This window comes from Dendrobates tinctorius, unplaced genomic scaffold, assembly GCF_039654945.1.
Source record: "Dendrobates tinctorius isolate UK_male_01 unplaced genomic scaffold, ASM3965494v1 ptg000032l, whole genome shotgun sequence".
Taxonomy (NCBI): Eukaryota; Metazoa; Chordata; class Amphibia; order Anura; family Dendrobatidae; genus Dendrobates; species Dendrobates tinctorius.
In genome coordinates this window covers 20,501,537-20,520,546 of record NW_027361700.1, presented here as the reverse complement: position 1 = coordinate 20,520,546, position 19,010 = coordinate 20,501,537, and the positions used below count along the sequence as shown (strand labels likewise).

The following is a 19,010-nucleotide window of genomic DNA, read 5'->3' as shown; positions in this document are numbered from 1 at the left end:
CGGCAGGAAAGAGGGCGGAGGCCGCAGAACTACCTTATCCTGGTGGAGCACCAGAAAAGGGGAGCGGCACGAAAGAGCTGCCAATTCCGACACGAGCCGGACGGAGGTGATGGCCACCAGAAAGGCTACCTTCCAAGAAAGGAGAGAAAGGGAATTATCCCTGCTGGGTTCAAAGGGAGGACCTTGCAGAACCCCAAGAACCAGATTAAGATCCCATGGATCCACGGGCGTCCGGTACGGCGGAACCGTGTGAGCCACGCCCTGAAGAAAGGTCTTAACCTGAGGACAGGAAGCCAATGTTTTCTGAAATAGAATGGACAGCGCCGAAACTTGACCCTTCAGGGAACTGAGGGCAAGGCCCGCATCCAATCCCGCCTGAAGAAACGCTATGACTGAAGGGAGCGAAAAGGACATGGGCGCGATGTCATTGGTCTCACACCAAGTGAAATAGGCCTTCCAAGTACGGTAGTAGATCTTGGAAGATGATGGCTTTCTGGCTCGGATCATGGTCTGAACTACCTGGTCGGAAAATCCTGCCCGTTTCAGAACCTCGGTCTCAACAGCCACGCCGTTAAATTGAGCGGCCGAGAATTGGGGTGGCAAATTGGTCCCTGAGACAGCAGATCTGTTCTGTCTGGAAGCTTCCAGGGGGCATCCGCGAGAAGGTTGACAATGTCCGCGAACCAAGACCTTCTGGGCCAATTCGGGGCGATGAGAATGACTGGAATTCCTTCTGCCTTGATCTTTTTCAACAGGTTGGGAAGAAGAGGCAGAGGAGGGAACAGGTAGGGAAGGTCGAACTGGGACCAAGGAACGGCCAGGGCGGCGGCGCCCACTGCCAGAGGGTCCCAAGACCTGGACACGAATTGTGGGACTTTCCTGTTGAGGCGAGACGCCATGAGGTCTACATCCGGGGTTCCCCACCGAAGGCAGAGCAGATGAAACACCTCCGGATGGAGGGACCACTCTCCCGCCGCGAGACCCTTGCGGCTGAGAAAATCGTCGGCCCAGTTGTCTACGCCGGGAATGCGCACCGCGGAAATTGTCGAACGGAAATCTCCGCCCAACGAAGAATCTTGGACCCCTCCGCCAGGGCTGAGACACTCCGTGTTCCCCCTTGGCGGTAGACATATGCCACCGCTGTGGCGATGTCTGTCTGAATCCGTACCGGCAGTCCCTTGAGGAGCCTTTCCCAGTGAACGAGAGCAAGATGGATAGCTCGAATCTCCAGAATGTTGATTGGTACTGATTCCCGATCCGACCATCAACCCTGAACAGTGTGGTTGCGGAACACTGCGCCCCAACCGAGGAGACTGGCATCTGTGGTTACTATCTGCCAGCGAATGGGAAGGAAGAATCCTGCTGGAGAGGTCTGGCGTGAAATTGGGCAAAGGGAACTGCCTCTATCGCCGCCACCATCTTTCCCGGGACCCTCCTGGCTGCACGGAGGGACGGGAATCGTGAGATCTGCAGCGATCGTACTTCCTGCTGCAGAGAGAGAATCTTCTCTTGTGGGAGAAAGACCCTTGACCGACGAGTGTCGAACAGAAGGCCAAGAAAGACCAGGCGTTGGGTAGGAACCAGACAGGACTTTTTCCTGTTGACGATCCACCCGAAATCAGAAAGAGTGTCCAGGACGATTGACAAACTTTGGTGAGCCTGCTGAAATGAGGGAGCCCTGATCAGAATATCGTCTAGGTACGGGAAAAGAACGAGACCTCTGACTCTCAACAAAGCCATCAACGCAGCCACGATCTTCGCGAAGAGTCTGGGAGCGGTGGCAAGACCGAAGGGCAGTGCGACGAGCTGGTAGTGGTGCTGTCTGAGGAGAGAGGCGATAGCCGTAGAGAACCCCGGGATCAAGGCTGGATCCTTTGGAGGCCGGGATTAGAAGAAACGATCCCGTGGGAGAGAGACGAACTGTATCTTGTATCCTGAGGATACGACCTCCCTGACCCAAGCGTCCTCTACGGAGGCCAGCCAAACGTCCCTGAAGGAAGGAAGTCGGCCTCCCAATTGGAAAGGCCCCTCGCGTGTCCAACGATAGTCATGCTGAAGTAGACCGTCCAGATCTGGACGGTCTGCCCTGGGAAGAGTGGGATCGCCAGGAAGGAGTGGGTCTGAAGGAAACTTTCTCTCCTGGCGAGCCTGCGGTCTCTGTTGGCTGGAGTTGTCCGCCGTATTGAAACGGCGGAAAGTCCGAAAGGGTCGAAATTGACGCCTTAGAGGAGGTCTGCGAGGATTGGACTGAGGGAGGAGTGAACTCGTGCCTCCGGTGGCGTCCTTAATAATCTGGTCCAATTGGGACCCAAAGAGGTGCACCCCCTGAAAAGCCAGGTTAGTGAGGGACTTTTTAGAAGACAAGTCCGCTTGCCAGGCCTTCAGCCAAACTGTACGTCGAATTGCAACTACGTTGCTTGACGCCTGAACAGCACAGGATGCGGCATCCAGTGAAGCGGAAAGAAGATAGTCCCCAGCATGGGAGATCTGATTGGCGGGATCGGCCAAACGCTCCGGTTGCGCCTTATCTAAGACGCCTTGACGAAGGTCGTCTGCCCATGTGGCTATGGCCTTTGCTGCCCAGGATGAAGCAAAGATTGGGCACACAGCCGCTGAAGCCGCTTCAAAGGCAGACTTCGCCAGGGATTCTATAATCCTGTCATTAGAATCCTTTAGGGACGCCACGCCTGAAAGCGCGAGAACCGTGTTATTGGAAAGCCTGGACACGGGCGGATCCACCGAGGGAGAGGCCGACCAGTTGTCTGTGAGCTCCTTAGCAAATGGGTAGAGTACGCCTAGACGTTTTCCTCTTTGAAAGCGTCTGGTCGGATCCTCTATTTCCTTGGTAAAAATCTTCCCAAACTCGGAATGGAAAGGAAAAACCCTGGAGGGAGTTTCTGCCCGTCTGAACGAAACCTCCTGATCTGAGGATTTCGCAGGGGAGTCAGCAATATCGAAAGTATGATGGATCGCTGCAATGAGGTTCTGCACTGTGACCTTCATGTTTGCATCCTGGTCTGAATCCAGCTCTAAAATCCCCTCAGATGACCTGTCCGAAAGCGCTTCACCTGACTCGGGAGAGGAGGCCCGAGAGGGAGGCTGCTGAGAAGGGCTACGCGGTGAGATGGGACTAGGAGAGGAATCCGGCTGGGCATCTTGCCTGGGTCTTTTGCGACTAACGCTGGCTGACTCAGATGGAACAATTTGGGACCTGCTTGGCCCTGCTGAAGAGTCCAGGGGCAACTTATCAAGAACGGCCACCAGGGACTGAGACACCTTGGTGAGGTCTGCCACTGATTGAGATAGCAAGAAGGCCCAGCCAGGCATGGGGGGGGGGGGTTCACTCTCACCTGGAGCCGTAGATGGCTCCTGGACAGCATCAGGCTGAATTGGGTTGCTACAATCCAGGCAGAGGGGAGTGGACTGGCCTGAGGGAAGTTTGCGATTGCACGAAGAACATGCAAAGAACTTGACTAAAGTGCAGGGGGGGGCAGTAGAGCGGGTACGATCAGACTTAGAGGTAGACATAGTGAAAAGCTGAGGTAATGCTGGAAGGTTGGGGGACAGATGGCGGAGAAGGGTCAGTCTGCAGTGCAGAGCTACTCACGGTCCGGTGTCCCCAGAAGCGATGCTCTGCGACCTGTCAGTGGATGCAGGTCAGAGCGAAATCCGGCCGATAGACCTCCTGAACGGAAAAAAAAACAGCTGGCAGATGATCCGGGAACGAGCTGGTGTCCGGCTAACAGGCTGGTAAAATGGCGCCTGCCTGAGAAAGAGCGCGCGTCCAGGAGAGGAGGGAGGGCGGAGCACATCGCAGGGTTAAAATTTACTGGCCTCTAGCCAATAGCAGGCTGGGCAGGTGAAGGACAGGCGGTGGGAGGGCCTGGGAAGAGCGGGAGAGAAGCCCGCTTAGAAGAAAGGGGCGGGGGGCGTGGCCGCGACGCAGCGGTAGGCCCGAACTGAAGCCGGGGCCTAAAATAGTTGCGGCGGCAGCCTGTCAGCAGGGGGTCGGCGCGGAGGTCGGAAGAAGGTGACGCCGCAGCCGCAAGCCGCTCTCAAGGGGAGGAAAGGAAAGGCCCTGTGCTCCCTGTCCCCAGAAAGGGGGAGGAGAAGGGGGGAATGCAGGGCCAGCAAAAAAAAAAAAAAAAAAGAGCATGGTGTGCCTATAGATGTAGGGCGACTGCGAGCGACCGCAGCGCCCGCGTCCCTGTGCCATTGAAGAGGCCCCCTGTCCGTCGGGAATGAGCAGCCAGGTAATAAAAATTAAAAAAAAAAAAAAAAAAAATTTATACTCACCCATCCCCGATCCGTTACCTGGGTCTGAAGAAGTCCTGCGTCTCATCCAACCGACAGGCTCTGGTAGGCGAGTGGGAGGGAGACTGGCGACAAGGACCCCTGGAGTCGCTGGCACGTCTTGGTGTCGGCGTCCGTCTGGCTGGTCCTGCCGCGGAGAACTGCAAGGATACGGGGTGGCAGTACACGCCGTACTCGCAGACTCCATGTGGGAGTACAGGTGTAACTTTTCACTCTGTATCCCTCCGTAGAACCTGCAAAGGAACGACGCACGACGAGGTAGATATGGGTCTAATGAAAGACCCGTGTCCACCTCCTACTGACACTAAGCTAAACTGAGGAAATTGGTGCCGGTCGGTGGGGTGTATACTGCGGAGGAGGAGCTAACATTTTTTTGTGCATAGTGTCAGCCTCCTAGTGGCAGCAAAGCATACACCCATGGTCTCTGTGTCCCCCAATAAGGCGAACGAGAAAGATCACTCTGCTTGTAATGACTCTATATATGAGTTTCACTTTTTGTATGGAAAAACTGAAATAAGTTAACTTTTTAATGATATTCTAATTTAGTACTTATACTTATTTCCAGAAGGACTTACAGCAATAGCCCACCAATGTCGAAGTCGGAGGATCGCATATCCTAGCAGCAGAACAGAGAACCGGAAGACTGCCAGGATCTGAGAATATGAAACATACAATGTTAAGGCTACAACACAGAGGACAATAAATCTATTTAATGTGAATACTGCGTTGGCATTCCAGCAAATAAACAAGACTAAGCCACAGATCCTTATAGATCAGACCTGGGCACGGTACAGCTCTTTTGCTGTTCAGATGCGGCTCATAGACCAGGTCAGCCAAAGGGCTTCGTGGATTTGTAGCTTGCACCATGTGGGCGTCTCACTTTCACTGGTATCTGCATCCTCGGGATACAGATATCAGTGAGCACAATGACAGAACAGGAAACGATCAGCTCCCTCTTTCATCGTTGGGCCCGTGCATCTGAGAATTGACGTCATAACATTGTGTGAGCTGCATCGCAGTACACAGCGCAGACCGGAGGAGCGGGGGGAACAGGGGTACACAAGTAGCTGTGGTTTATTTCCCTCCCTAACAGTATATTGTGGGAATCAAAGTGCTGTGCCCCAAAGGGCCCATGTGAGGGACTGTGTGGGGATATAATACTATGTAAGGGAGGCTGTGTGAGGAGATCATACTGCATGGAGGGCTGTGCTGGGACATCATACTATTTGAGAGGCTATGCAAGGACATCATACTGTGTCATGAGCTGTTGATTGTTGTAAAAAGGGCTGAATAACAGGAACAGTATGAATTATTGCTTTGTATAAAAAGTTTATAAAAAGCAGTAAATTATATGGTTTTGATTAGCTGCTACAAGTACAAATACACGTTATATAAACCCTTTGATACCATATCAGATTTAGCAGCTAGTCACCAACTTAATTCAGCTCAATATTACGGTAAGTGCTAAAATGTGATATAAAACAGTAATAATGAGCAGAAGGTTGGTTAAAACCTACGCAACAGTCACAGTCTCATGTGTCTCCTTGGGAAAAGTGATTTCCCAACCTTGCTCTAGATAAAACCTATTCTGCAACGTGTCCCACTGTCTCCTACTAAGCAAATGAATAAGCTCACCTGAAAATGGCTCTGGGTCATTATGTCTACAACACGTTACTGAAGCTACCAATTACTAGTCTCAACAATGGTAGACAACACAAGCCCACCAAACCCAATGATTGGTTGCAGCAATCACGTGATGCAGACAAGATATCACTACTGCAGCCCTGTAAACGTCGACCAATCAGGAAGCAGCACTGGAGCTGCAGGGGCATACACTGGTAAAGCGCCGGGACATACACTGGTAATGTAAAGCATTAGCATGCCTAAGTTTTACGGAATTCGGATAATCCCTTTAAACCTGGTTCTAAGGGTACGGTACAAGACACAGCTATTCCATAAATAGTAAAAATAATGCATATCTCATGTACCACTTCCTTAAGCCCTGCCTACAGACCCTTTAGGGAAATTCTCCACCTAAATGTTTTTTCACAATGATTTGATTAAAAGCACAGAAGACAGAACATTACTACTGCTGACACTGATCAGCTAGCACAAAGCCACCACTTGCCGCCAGCTCCGAGCCAAATGGATAAATCCTGTCCAACAGAGAAAAAAAATTAGTTTTCAATGGATTTCTAGCAGGATCTCTAGTATCTATACTGCTGTAGATCATTTGGGTCTTCAGCTCAGAGTGCAACTGGAACTAAACTAAGATCAGAGAAAAGGCAAAGAGGTTTGGCAGTACCGAGCCCGCCATACACACGAGTTGGCTGTCAGTAGAATGATGGTTCCGGCTCTCCCATACACAGCAGCACTCACTCAGCCCAGCGCTCCAGTGTACTCTATGAGAGAGCCGTCGCTAGACAGGACTGACAATGGCTCATCTCTGGGAGAACAACGCTATCGGCAGTCCGATATTGGACATGCCCGATCAGTCCTCCGGGAGGAATCAATCAGTCCTCCGGGAGCAACATACACAGTCGATATATGCAGATTCGGCTGATAGTCTATTGTGTATGTGAGACTTCTTATAGTAGAATTAATCATTATTTGGGAGGGAAAATCTGGAAACAATATAAATATTGTGCGACTCAGATCCATGGGTACAAGTAAAGTTTTATATGGACAGTCATGTGCACAGGCACTGCATACTACACACAGCTAGATCTACGTGGATCTCCTAAGCTAAGAACATGGTGTCCAGTACAGCGGAGAGCGTAATAACTTACAAAGATGTCAAAAAACGAGGTACTAAACTGGTAATCCAAAATCTCTTTTTCCAAGTTCTTCTCAATCCCATTATTAGTCTGAAAGACAGAAAGAGAAAGTACATAAGTCAGTTGTATGGAATTAGGAAATTCTGTGTTGATGATTAGTTGGGGCTAGGACCTCATACATTAGCCAGAGAGTAGAAAAGTGACAACACTTCTAGCCTGGAGGACCAGACACACATCTGCAGAAGCCAGACTATTGATTTCAATGAGAACTGAGTCATTCTTTATTTCTCTTGTGGGAGAAATGCAGGGAAATTAAAACACCAGTTAAGTTTCCCCACAGATCACAGCTGACTACTGGTATTCCTGGCAGAAGATGGGACCTATCAGGAGATCTATTTCTTGTGAATTTTCCCCAACAATGGAGATCATTGGTAAGAGGTAGGGATTAGTGATGAGCGAGCATGCTCATGTGCTAATAGAGTATTTTCAGTGTGCTTGAATCCGATGTTCGAGTCCCTATGGTTGCACGTCTCACGGCTGTTCAACAGCTTCAACACATGCATGGATTGCTTGCTTGTTAGCCAATCCCTGCATGTGTTACGATTGTTGAACAGCCACAAGATGTGCAGCCATAGGGACTCGAACAATGCATTCAAGTACGCCGAAGATCATCGCTAGCAGGGATCACTAATTCTGGAGTAAAAACATGTTCTATCACCTCATACTTTGTAGAAATCCGCTATATAGCTCATAGAAAAGGATCTTGTACGTAGCTCCCCATTCTAACATGTGACATCCAAGGCAATTCAGGCCTTTAAACAATCATCTTTTATCAAGGTATCAAAAATCTGTTAAAGAGAACCTGTCATCAGAATTTAACCTGTTAAAAGTAAAAGGTATGGCCATAATGGCCCCGTTATACTGTACATATTTTACTGATCTCTATAGTGAAAAAATCCATAGCCTGGTTCTTGTTTCATTCACTTTATATGTTTTGGTGCAATAACCCCTCCGAGATCTCGATCTGCGCATGCACCGCCAGAGGCGCCATTTTGCTGGAAGTTAATCTGATAACGTGCTGCCTCCGGTGGTTTATGTCAGGACACAAATGTGGGTATAATGAAATGCGTTGAGGGTCTCCAGGAGGGCCAATAGGAAAAGTACAGTAAGCATTCCTGGGTAAAACACAATACCAACACAAAAATGAAATGCGCCGAAAAGAGGCATATGAAATCCAACATCATATAGGGACCACAACACCTGAAGCATCTGTATTCCGCTAGATTTGAGAATTGAGCAAGCGCATATCACGAAGGGTGAGCCTATGAGGAGGGGGGGGCACCATAACATCATCATATTTAGGGTGCCAATCTCCATGGACTAGCACCTGTCTCATGGCGAGAGATGTCACTGCCTTCAGCACTACCGACGTGCCTTCTTGCTACTAGTAACTTTTAGTGATGAGCGAGTATGCTTGTTGCTCCGAGATTTAGTTTCTGTCCCCGCAGCTGCATAATTTGCAGCTGCTAGACAGCCCTTACATGTGGAGATTCCCTAACAGGCAACCCCCACATGTATTCAGGCTGTCAAGTAGCCGCAAATCATGCAGCTGCGGGGACAGAAACTAAATCTCCGAGCACGCCAAAAGACTCAGATCACACAAGCATGCTCGGGGAAACCCGAGCCATGAGCATACTCACTCATCACTAGTAACTTTGTGATCTGTCCTGTGTTATGATGTTCCGGATTGTTGACCGAAAAGTCACATGTAACTACAGTCATGGCCGAAAGTGTTGGAACCCGTGAAATTGTTCTAGTAAATGAAGTATTTATCCCAGAAAATTACTGCAAGTATTGTTTTGCTATATACAAGTTTATTTCCTCTGTCTGTATATTGGAACAGCACAAAAAAGCAGGGAAAATAGAGCAAACTGGACATAATTTTAAACAAAACCCCAAAAATGGGCTGGACAAAATTGTTGACACCATCAACTTAATATTTGGTTGCACACCCTTTTGAACAAATAACTGCGATTATTTGCTTCCTATAACCATCAACAAGCTTCTTACACCTCTCAACTAGAAGTTTGGACCATTCCTCTTTTGCAAACTACTCAAGGTTTCTCATATTTGAAAGGTGCCTTTTCCCAACAGCAATTTTAAGATCTTTCCACAGGTGTTCAATGGGATTTAGATCAGACTCATTGCTGGTCAATTCAGAACTCTCTGTGAAGGGTTAAAACTAAAATCAAAGCTGAAGTTTCGTTTTATCCATTCTCTGAAGGTTTCGCTTCTCCATTTTTGTTGCTGTAAGATAAATGTTTGTAATTGGGATGGGCTGTCATGAAACCAGACTGTTCCCATCAGGTGCGAGATAAGGGAACCGGGGGGTGTAGAACTCTGAAGAATATGCCATTATACTATTTTCTATTTGGATACGGACATATATGTAGTTTCCAGTTTTCTTGCAATATTATTGGCTTATAAAGTGAAATGATGCTATTGGTAGTTGAGAACTTTGCATAATTAAGCGAAAGATTATAAAAGAAGTGACTAAAATAAAGGGGACTGGTGATCTGTCTCGATCCTCCCGTACAGAGACCCCCGTCTCCGTGTGGTCATTTGAGTTGCTAGCAACACTCTGTGGAATAATTTGGACATCACTGGCTCAACCGTGAAGGGTTAATTTAGCCCTCCCTCAATAGCTACCCCGACAGCTGGCACCCAACGTGGGGCCCCCAAATAGGGACGCCTCTGCCCCCGGAGGACAACAAGACAAAGGACCCTCGGAGCGGACACAGGTGCTGGAAAATTGGGACTGATCATCCCCCACAACAACCACGGTAAGTTGGCAGTTATACTGTTCAGACTGACCGTTGGTGTGGTTTTCCTGTGCTTGTTGCTGCAAAGAGGATCTGAGGTTTGTCCCCGTGGTGGGGTGATTCATGGGTGGAATCATATAGAGGTGCAGTCCCATTGGGGGCCCAGTGCTCGAACCGTACCTCATAAGGGACGGACACCTTGGATTGACCAGTGATTGCGATTCTCTTTATAGTCAAAATATCCTGAAATCCTGAATTCACTGTTAGAGTCAGGCGTGGTGATGTGATCGAAGACTGGGTAGGATACGTAACTCAGGTATATATAGGTAGATAAATATAAATAGAGGTGTCCGGAGGGCTAATCTGAGACACCCTCCTCCTTTCACTGAGTACCGCGTTGAATCTTGGGCAATCCCAGAGGGGGATTATTGACCCTGTGGAACAGACTGATACGGCCGCTCCAGATCAGTGCACAACTGAAGTAAAGATATTTAGCTCTAAATGAGAGAATCCGTGGAAGGAAAAGAAGAATTTTGTGGCTTGGCACATGAATTGTGTGACAAAAGGTGTTAGGAAGAACAGAGGAAGTGAATTCTGATTGTTTCTGTTACTGCTATGTTGAAGAAGGAAAAATTGTCTATTATTATGACAGGGACTGGATGTATTGTGGTTCAAGAAAGTGATTGTGGTGTGAGAATTGAGGAAGTGATTAAAGAAGAAACTGATATCGAGACTAATGTGTCAGGCAGATAAATAGTTAAGAATGATTTGAAAGAAGAGGTCTTCCTGCTAGATGACAATTGTACAAGGAAACCGAGAGTCGCAGCCCTCACCTTTTCTTTGTTAAACGCTCACGGTATCTATTATCAGCCCCCGCCGCCAGCCTCAGTCCCTATTATGCCTAATATTGCTAGTGGTTATGAGTATCCACCCCCTTCCAGATCCAGAAAAAAAAAAAAAAGTTTTCAGAAGACTTTAACCAGCTCTGTATCAGCAGGGAAAGAAAAAAAAAAATAATAAAGAAAGCAAGCTAGCAACTGCAGCTGCTCCAGTTCTCCCTCCAATCCCAGCTCCCCCTCCCACATCGCCCCCACCGCAGCTCGTTCACACACCGCAAACCCCAGCCCCTCCCTGCTAATTCTTGTCTGCAATTCTGGCGCTGTGCCCAATTCGGACACTTTCAGACAGATTGTCATACAGGCCGCTGTTTTAATTGGAGTAGATGGCAGACCCAATTAATATACTTTTATAAACCCCATCCCTGTGGGACCTTTCCCCGATGTTACTACCCACATGTCCAGTAAATTTACTAGGGGCAGATTTATGATCACAGTTCCGCTCCAGAATACAATTCCAAGATGATGGTCAGATGGTTCTTATGTTATATAATCCCTATGTTGATGAAAACAGTGAGAAAATCTGTATTTTGCATGCCTTTCCCACAGATTCCACAAGGGGCCCAAAACAGTCCCAACCAGTTTGAAAAAAAAAAAAAAAATATATATATATGAGCAGGTGTCTTTTGCCATTGTTGCCACTGTTAGCCTCCTCAAGCATCTGGCAGCACTGAACTGTCGGTTTTCGGCCTCGAGACTTCAGTTCTGCCTTGGTCAAGTGATATTCTTGGGTTACTGTCTCCTTCAGGGTGCCAGACACTTCGGAGAAGAAAGAAAAATAGCTGTCAGCTCCCTTTCTTTCCCAAAAGATGAAACGAGATGAAACTGAACTCCAGCGTTTTCTTGGACTATGCACTTGTTGTCAGTGGATACCGGATGCATCCCGCATAATCCAACCCTTTACAATGCCTTGAAAGATGGTATAATGAACTATAAGGAAAGATGGCAGTGATGAGGATTATCTCCAACATGATTGTTCCCAACTTCTGACTGAAGAAACAGCTACTCCACCAAATGTCAGTGAGAATTCACTCCCAAATCCTGATCTGGCGCCCTCACAGTCAGCACAAGAAGAACTCCAGGCTCTGTCTACTGCATGTACTTTGGCCAAGAACAGACGGGCTAATATATACACGGACTCACGGTATGCATTTGGTATTGCTCACGATTTTGGGGCTCTATGGGCCAATCGAGGGTTTATTATTACTGCCGGAACCCCAGTGAAAAATGCTGAAGCTGTTAAAACCCTCATGGACTCGATCAAATTACCTATTCAGGTGGCCATTATCAAAGTTCAGGCGCACGGTCCTAGGACCAGACCACAGACTGTTGGCAACGCATTTGCGGATATGCAAGCAAAAGCCGCCGCTCTCTTACCTGTTGAACCAACCATACCAACTATGGTGACCACACGCTCTCAGCGTAAACAGTTACAAGAAGCATTGACCCTATAAGAACCTGATGATCTACAACAGACTGAAGTTTTCTGTCGGACCCTGCGAGACCGCTTAATGACAACGCAGAGAATGTCTCCAAAGGAAGAGGTGAAGCAATGAAAGACTGACGGGGCATGAATGGATAATGGTCTCTGGAAAAAGGACCAACTCGTGTGTCTCCCTAAGCGGATGTACCCTGCTATTGCCACATGGGCACATGGACCTACACATCGAGGAAAGAATCAGGCCCTCGCCCTGGTGCAAAAATTCTACTGGGCCCCGGTTCTCCAGTTGGCCGGAAGCATTCCCTGTTACCAACATGACTGCGAAGACCACAGCGAAGAAACTGGTGATGAAAGTCATATGCAGATATGGGGTTCCAGAAGTTGTTGAAAGTGATCAAGGCCCGGCCCTTTCTTCTCATGTGTACCAAAAAGTTCTGACAATGCTTGGATCCACTGTAGCCCTCCATACTCCGTACCACCCACAATCCAGTGGGAAAGTTGAGAGGTTGAACGGCACACTGAAGGGACAATTGACCAAAATGATGCAGGAGACTATGGCTCCATGGCCAGAGCTCCTACCCATTGTACTATACCATATTCGTACTACCCCTATTACAAAATATGGCCTGTCCCCATATGAGATATTGTTTGGTAGTAGGCCCCCAGTTGCAAATTTCCAGCCTCAGCAGTTATCAGAAGAAACTGACCGTGCTGTTCAATATGTTATTCAGCTTAGTAAAAATCTTGCTAACACCTATGCTCTAGTTTCCTCTTCTTTTCCAGATTCAGCAGAAACCGATACCTGTTATAACCTGAAGCCTGGTGATTTGGTAGTCGTGAAAAGGCATGTCAGGAAGCACGGACTAGAACCCTTGTATGACGGTCCCTATCAAGTTCTCCTCATTACCCAACCAGCCAATAGCAAATAAAGGGGCATAATGTTTTGGTTTTTCGCATTTTCCATATTATTATTGGTAGAAGTTAAAAGTTAAAGTTAGAAGATATTCAAAGACTCAGAGATCAATACGATAAAGATAATGATCGTAATAAGGACAGTTGGTGGTCAGACACTTTCTCTTTACTCAATCCAGCCAATTGATTTAAGGGAATTGAGAGCTGGGTAGCTGGGATCTTTTGCAAAGCTGCCACATTGCTGCCTGTATCCTTGTTGCATATGTGATACTAAAACTTGTTCTTTGGTGTATTTCTGTATGTATTAGGAAATTCTGCACTAAGACAGCTAATGATGATACCAAAGACGCTGTCACCCCTGCTCTTCTCTACATCGATCTCAAAAAGTTACTTGATGAAGATGTTGAAGCCAAGCACATGGCAACCTACAAGAGATCTCCACCACCGTCATCAAAAATTGTTATTCATGAACTGCAGTATACAGGGGGATGGGTGCGTCGCGACAGCCATAACTGGTAACACGGCATCAGTCATGTGAAGACCAGTACCCCTCATGCTGTTAGCTTGGGATAGCACCTCTGATGCTGCATGTGTTAAAAAATTTTTTATCTAGGGGGGATTGTGAAGGGTTAAAACTAAAATCAAAGCTGAAGTTTCGTTGTATCCATTCTCTGAAGGTTTCGTTTCTCCATTTTTGTTGCTGTAAGATAAATTTTTGTAATTGGGATGGGCTGTCATGAAACCAGAGTGTTCCCATCAGATGCAAGATAAGGGAACCGGGGGTGTAGAACTCTGAAGAATATGCCATTATACTAGTTTCTATTTGGATACGGACATATATGTAGTTTCCAGTTTTCTTGCAATATTATTGGCTTATAAAGTGAAATGATGCTATTGGTAGTTGAGAACTTCGCATAATTAAGCAAAGATTATAAAAGAAGTGACTAAAATAAAGGGGACTGGTGATCTGTCTCGATCCTCCCGTACAGAGACCCCCGTCTCCGTGTGGTCATTTGAGTTGCTAGCAACTCCGTGTGGTCATTTGAGTTGCTAGCAACACTCTGTGGAATAATTTGGACATCACTGGCTCAACCGTGAAGGGTTAATTTAGCCCTCCCTCAATAGCTACTCCGACATCTCCAGCACTTTGTTTCCATCCATTTCTGGGTGCTTCTTGATGTATGTTTGGGGTCATTATCCTGCTGGAAGACCCATGACCTAGGACACAAACCCAGCTTTCTGACACTAGGCACTACATAGCGGCCTAAAATCCATTGGTAATCTTCAGATTTCATGATGGTTTGCACACAGTGAAGGCACCCAGTGCCATAGGCAGCAAAACAACCCCAAAAATATTTGAACCTTCACCATATTTGACTGTAGGTACTGTGTTCTTTTCTTTGTAGGCCTCATCAGTATTTGTTAAATAGTAGAATATGTTTTACCAAAAAGCTCCATCTTGGTCTAAACTGTCCACAAGACGCTTTCCCAGAAGGATTTTGGCTTACTAACGTACATTTTGGCAAAATGCAGACAAGCTTTTTTAGGTCTCTGTGTCAGCAATGTGGTCCTCTTAGATCTCCTGCCATTGCATTTAATTTCATTAAAATGTTGACAGATGTTCGCGCTGACACTAATGCACTCTGTGCCTGAAGTAAAGCTTGATTAGGTCTGCTTATCCACCATCCGGACTATCCTTCATTGCAACATTTCAGCAATTTTTATCTGCCGTCCATGTCAAGGGAGATCAGCTACAGTGCCATGGGTTGTAAACTTCTTGATTATGTTGCACACTGTAGACAAAAGAACATGAAGGTCTCTAAAGATGGACTTGCAACCTTGAGATTGTTGATATTTTGCAACAATTTTGGTTCTCAAGTGGTCAGAAAATTCTCTTCTCTTTCTGTTCACCATGCTTAGTGTGGTGCACACAAACACACAATTAAAAGATTGAGTCAACTTCTCCCCTTTTTATCTGGTCTCAGGTGTGATTTCTATGTTGCCCACACCTGTTACTTGCTGTAGGTGAGTTTGAATGTGCAGCACATGCTTGAAACAAAATAGTTTGCTTAAAATTTTTGAAAGGTGCCAACAATTTTGTCCCACCGACTTTGGGGCTTTTGTGTGAAACTGTGCGCAATTTTCCTTTTTTTCTGTTTTTTTGTATTTTTCCAATTTCCAATACACACAAATGTAATAAACATGTTCATAACAAAATATATAAAAATTGCAATAATTTTTTGTGAGAAATACTTCCATTTTCTGGAACACTTTCGGCCATGACTGTGTTTTTGGATTGCTCACAAATAAATCATCTTTTTCTACTGCACGAAAAGGAGGGCAGAGTTCCTTTAAGTGACCCTCCAGGGTGAGGCAGGGCAGGCGACGTAAGCGCTCATTTAAACTGCCTGCCTGGTACATACACAGTGCATTCGATCAGTACGCGTTGGTATATAGGTACACAAGCCCCCGGGGACCACTTTTACCCACTTGGCTTTTGGATATATCTATTGTCTATAGTTTGGTTCTCATGCCCCGTTAATACTTTGTGTAACAGGGTTATTTTGTAACGAGTTTCAAGAAATACTTGGCTTTGATGAAAGGGTTTTTTGTATGCGAGATAATCATGGGGCACTCGGTACCAATTTATGTTCTAAATACAATCGCTTTGTAAGTCAAGGAGAAAATAGCACGAAGATATTTTCTTAGTGGAAATGTGACTGCCGTTACCATAAGTCCCAGCAGGAGGCAGAGTCAATACTAACTGTGTTACCTGCCCTATTAGCCAGTGATAGATGGATGGGCACTATGCCTGCTGCACATAAAATCCCAATTTCCACATTTCATACTGATAAATGACCTTATCAGGGGAAAGCTAGAAGCAGAAACGTGAAGCTCATTTGTCAAAGTCACCTGTAAAACAATAACCTGGATGGCCTCTGTGGATTGCAAGCTCCAAAGGGCAGAATTACTCGACAAGGTTATTTATTGATGCTAGAACACTGCTCATATATTGGGAGATAATAGAGAGGTCTGGAAAAATGTGTCTGCCTTCTTTCTTCTCAGGTTGACTCTGGTATTACAGCTCCGCATCATTTACATCAATAGAGGTGTGCTGCGGTTCCAGACGCAACCAAACAACCAGTGTGCTGCTTTTTCCAGAAGAATGCAGCCATTTTTTTTCTAAGGGCAGGGTCACACGAGAGAATCGGGTCGATTATGCCAATGACTCTGATTAATCTTTGACCTGTCAATATAGTGCGATTTGATTCGCTCAGATAAGAGAATTGCAGTACACTGTGAGAAGATGGAGAACATAATGTTTCCATTGTGTCAGTGCGCGGAAAGCTGACTGCACTCAGATGTCACCTGAGTGCAGGCCGATGTTTTCCAAGCACCCATAGACTCTGATAGCTGTGCATGATCTAATTTCAAAGTGAAATTGCAGCATGCTGTGATTTTTCTCACTAACAGATTCTGTAAAGTGGAAAAAAATTGGTCATCAGCGCTGTCTCATTGAGTAAAGGGGGTTTTACACTAAGCAATATCGCTAAAACGTCACCGGTTTTGTGACATTATAGCGATATTGCTAGCGATATCGCTATGTGTGATATTTACCTCCGACCGGCTCCCCCGCTGTCCATCGCTGATCGCGCGAGAATGTCCGGCTCCTTTTCTCGTCGTCAGCTTCCTGCTGTGACGACGAGCGACGCGTGGAGCCGGGCGGGAGGACGCCAGGATCGCTGTGTGTGAAAGGTGAGTATCGTGCGCTGCGTCGCTGCTGCATCGCTGTGAGGTCTTTCTGTGTGAAAGCTCACTAGCGATCATTTAGCGATGCACCAACGATCCTGACCGGGTCGGATCGCTCGTCGGATCGCTGGTGCATCGCTAAATGTAAAAGGGCCTTAAGATTGGTCCGAGTGCTATCCAATTAGAATTTAAAAATAAAAAATTGAATAGCAATTGTCTGATGTATACGGCAGTGTGAGTGAGCCCTAATCCCATTAGCTGGTTCTGCACATTACATACACTGGATGATGGCAGCAGAATTATCTGTGTGTGTGAGAGGATACAGCAGCTACAGTATACCTCTGGCATGTGCAGTCAGGGTACACAATGGTTGGACTGACTTCATATTAACCTCTTGACTCCTTCCTGTTCCCTGATAAGTGAAACCAGTAGGTTTTGGCAGCCCGTTATCTCTCTACTAAAAATAACATGAACCCTTAAACAAGATGAATGTTGGCGTTTATTAGGGGCATAAAGTATTAAGATTTGAGAGTCCTCAGTGGCTAATACCATCTTTCCAGTTAGCCATTAAAGGTAACAGTAGCAAGCTTTCGTGACTACTCAGGTCTCTTCATTAGGCATAGAATAACACAATCTGAAGAATCACATTTATACACAACACAGCACAGAAATAATGCAATAGATAAGACAAGTGAAAGGGAAGCAGAACTATCATTATGGGAGAGGGATTTACAGTTGTGGCTGTAAATATTGGAGCACTTCATAGATAAGGAGTGTGAATGTTTTATTGTCCTCTGATTGGGGTCTGGTTCTGTGTTGTGATGCCCCCACAAGGTCTGAGGAGCAAATTCTGTAGTGGATATAGAAAGACAAATACATGAGACACATTCATTCCTGCATGAAGTGTGCCAAAGGTTGTCATAAGTTTGTACACCCAGACTCCTCTGTCTCTCTGAGATTTGAAGTCATTTTAAAATAAATTGTAAAACATGTCCATTGACAATGACCATGGACAAGATAAAGATCTTCAACTCACATCAGGATTACACGATCCCTGGTACTTTCAGCTGCATCACATCTAATATAGTGTACTTAATTATTTGTACTAAATGTCCAAGTGGGGGTGACAGGGCAAAAGCTTAGTGGAAGGGAGAGGGCAAAAGCTTAGAACAAGGATGCATTCTCATTGCGACACAATGAAAGAAAAAGGAATAGATCTACCTATGGCCAGACATTTTTGTATGCCTGATCACAGCACCATGAACATGAAATTACTGGTATTAAAAAGCAAATCTCAGAGCTCAGTGGCTGTGCGGTGGTAGATGCCACAAGCCACTAAGCTGAGTGATTGGCTACAGCGGTGATCAACGTGACGTCATGCCTTCAGTAAAAACAACGAAACCCAGTACTGACTGGAAAATGGGAGCGGGGAGGGCGAGTACCTGTTCTGTTTTTTATTATAGAGCTTTTGAGGGTCCACTTTCCTGAAAGTGGAAAATCCCTTTTATTTTTTAAATACTTATTTCCAAGTTAAAACAATGTATAGTAAAACCAGGAGACTACACACAGAGCCAAATGTGTTTGTTGAGGTGTTTTTAGATTGTGAAAACTCTGTATTAAAAGTTGTCCACTGTTTTAACTTGGTTTGCAAATGCTTATGGTGGTGGAAACATACAAATAAAAATCCCTACTTGTCCAGAAGACCCTTGCAGCTCCTCCATACTGCTGACAGTGACCCCTGCTGACCTTTTTCCAACTCTTCCGAAGGGGTGTCAGTGACCGCTGCTCCCTGCCAGCAGCCACTGATTAGCTGCAGCGATTATAGACTGTCCGTGCTGGCAGAATGAGTTAGGAGATGGTTTCTTTAAGGCCCTACCAGATTGTGATTGAGTCACCCAATGTTCTGCCTGGAAGAGGATGCCAGGAGGACACCAGGGACACTGACATAAGTACAGAGGATTGTCCCAGGTCTGATAAGCAAGCACACTTTTTTTTTATGTAAGCCCCACCCTGAGCCCATTTATAGTAATAAAGCAGTGGAAAACTCCTTTAAAAATAATGTGTAGAATGTTTTCCTGCAGTCCCATGTAAAAACAAC

At 46.3% G+C, this 19,010-nt stretch overlaps 1 protein-coding gene across 5 annotated transcripts in view; it reads right to left on the bottom strand.

Annotated features, from left to right (window-relative positions):
• Positions 1–19,010, bottom strand: part of STARD3 (StAR related lipid transfer domain containing 3) — a 68,878-nt gene that overhangs the window by 17,669 nt on the left and 32,199 nt on the right. For all 5 annotated transcript variants that reach the window (XM_073572561.1, XM_073572562.1, XM_073572563.1 and 2 more), the window contains 2 exons: positions 7,104–7,181; positions 4,890–4,967 (listed from right to left, as the gene is read on the bottom strand). In XM_073572561.1, the coding sequence (XP_073428662.1) occupies positions 4,890–4,967; positions 7,104–7,181 (156 nt within the window). The remainder of the gene's footprint in view (positions 1–4,889; positions 4,968–7,103; positions 7,182–19,010) is intronic.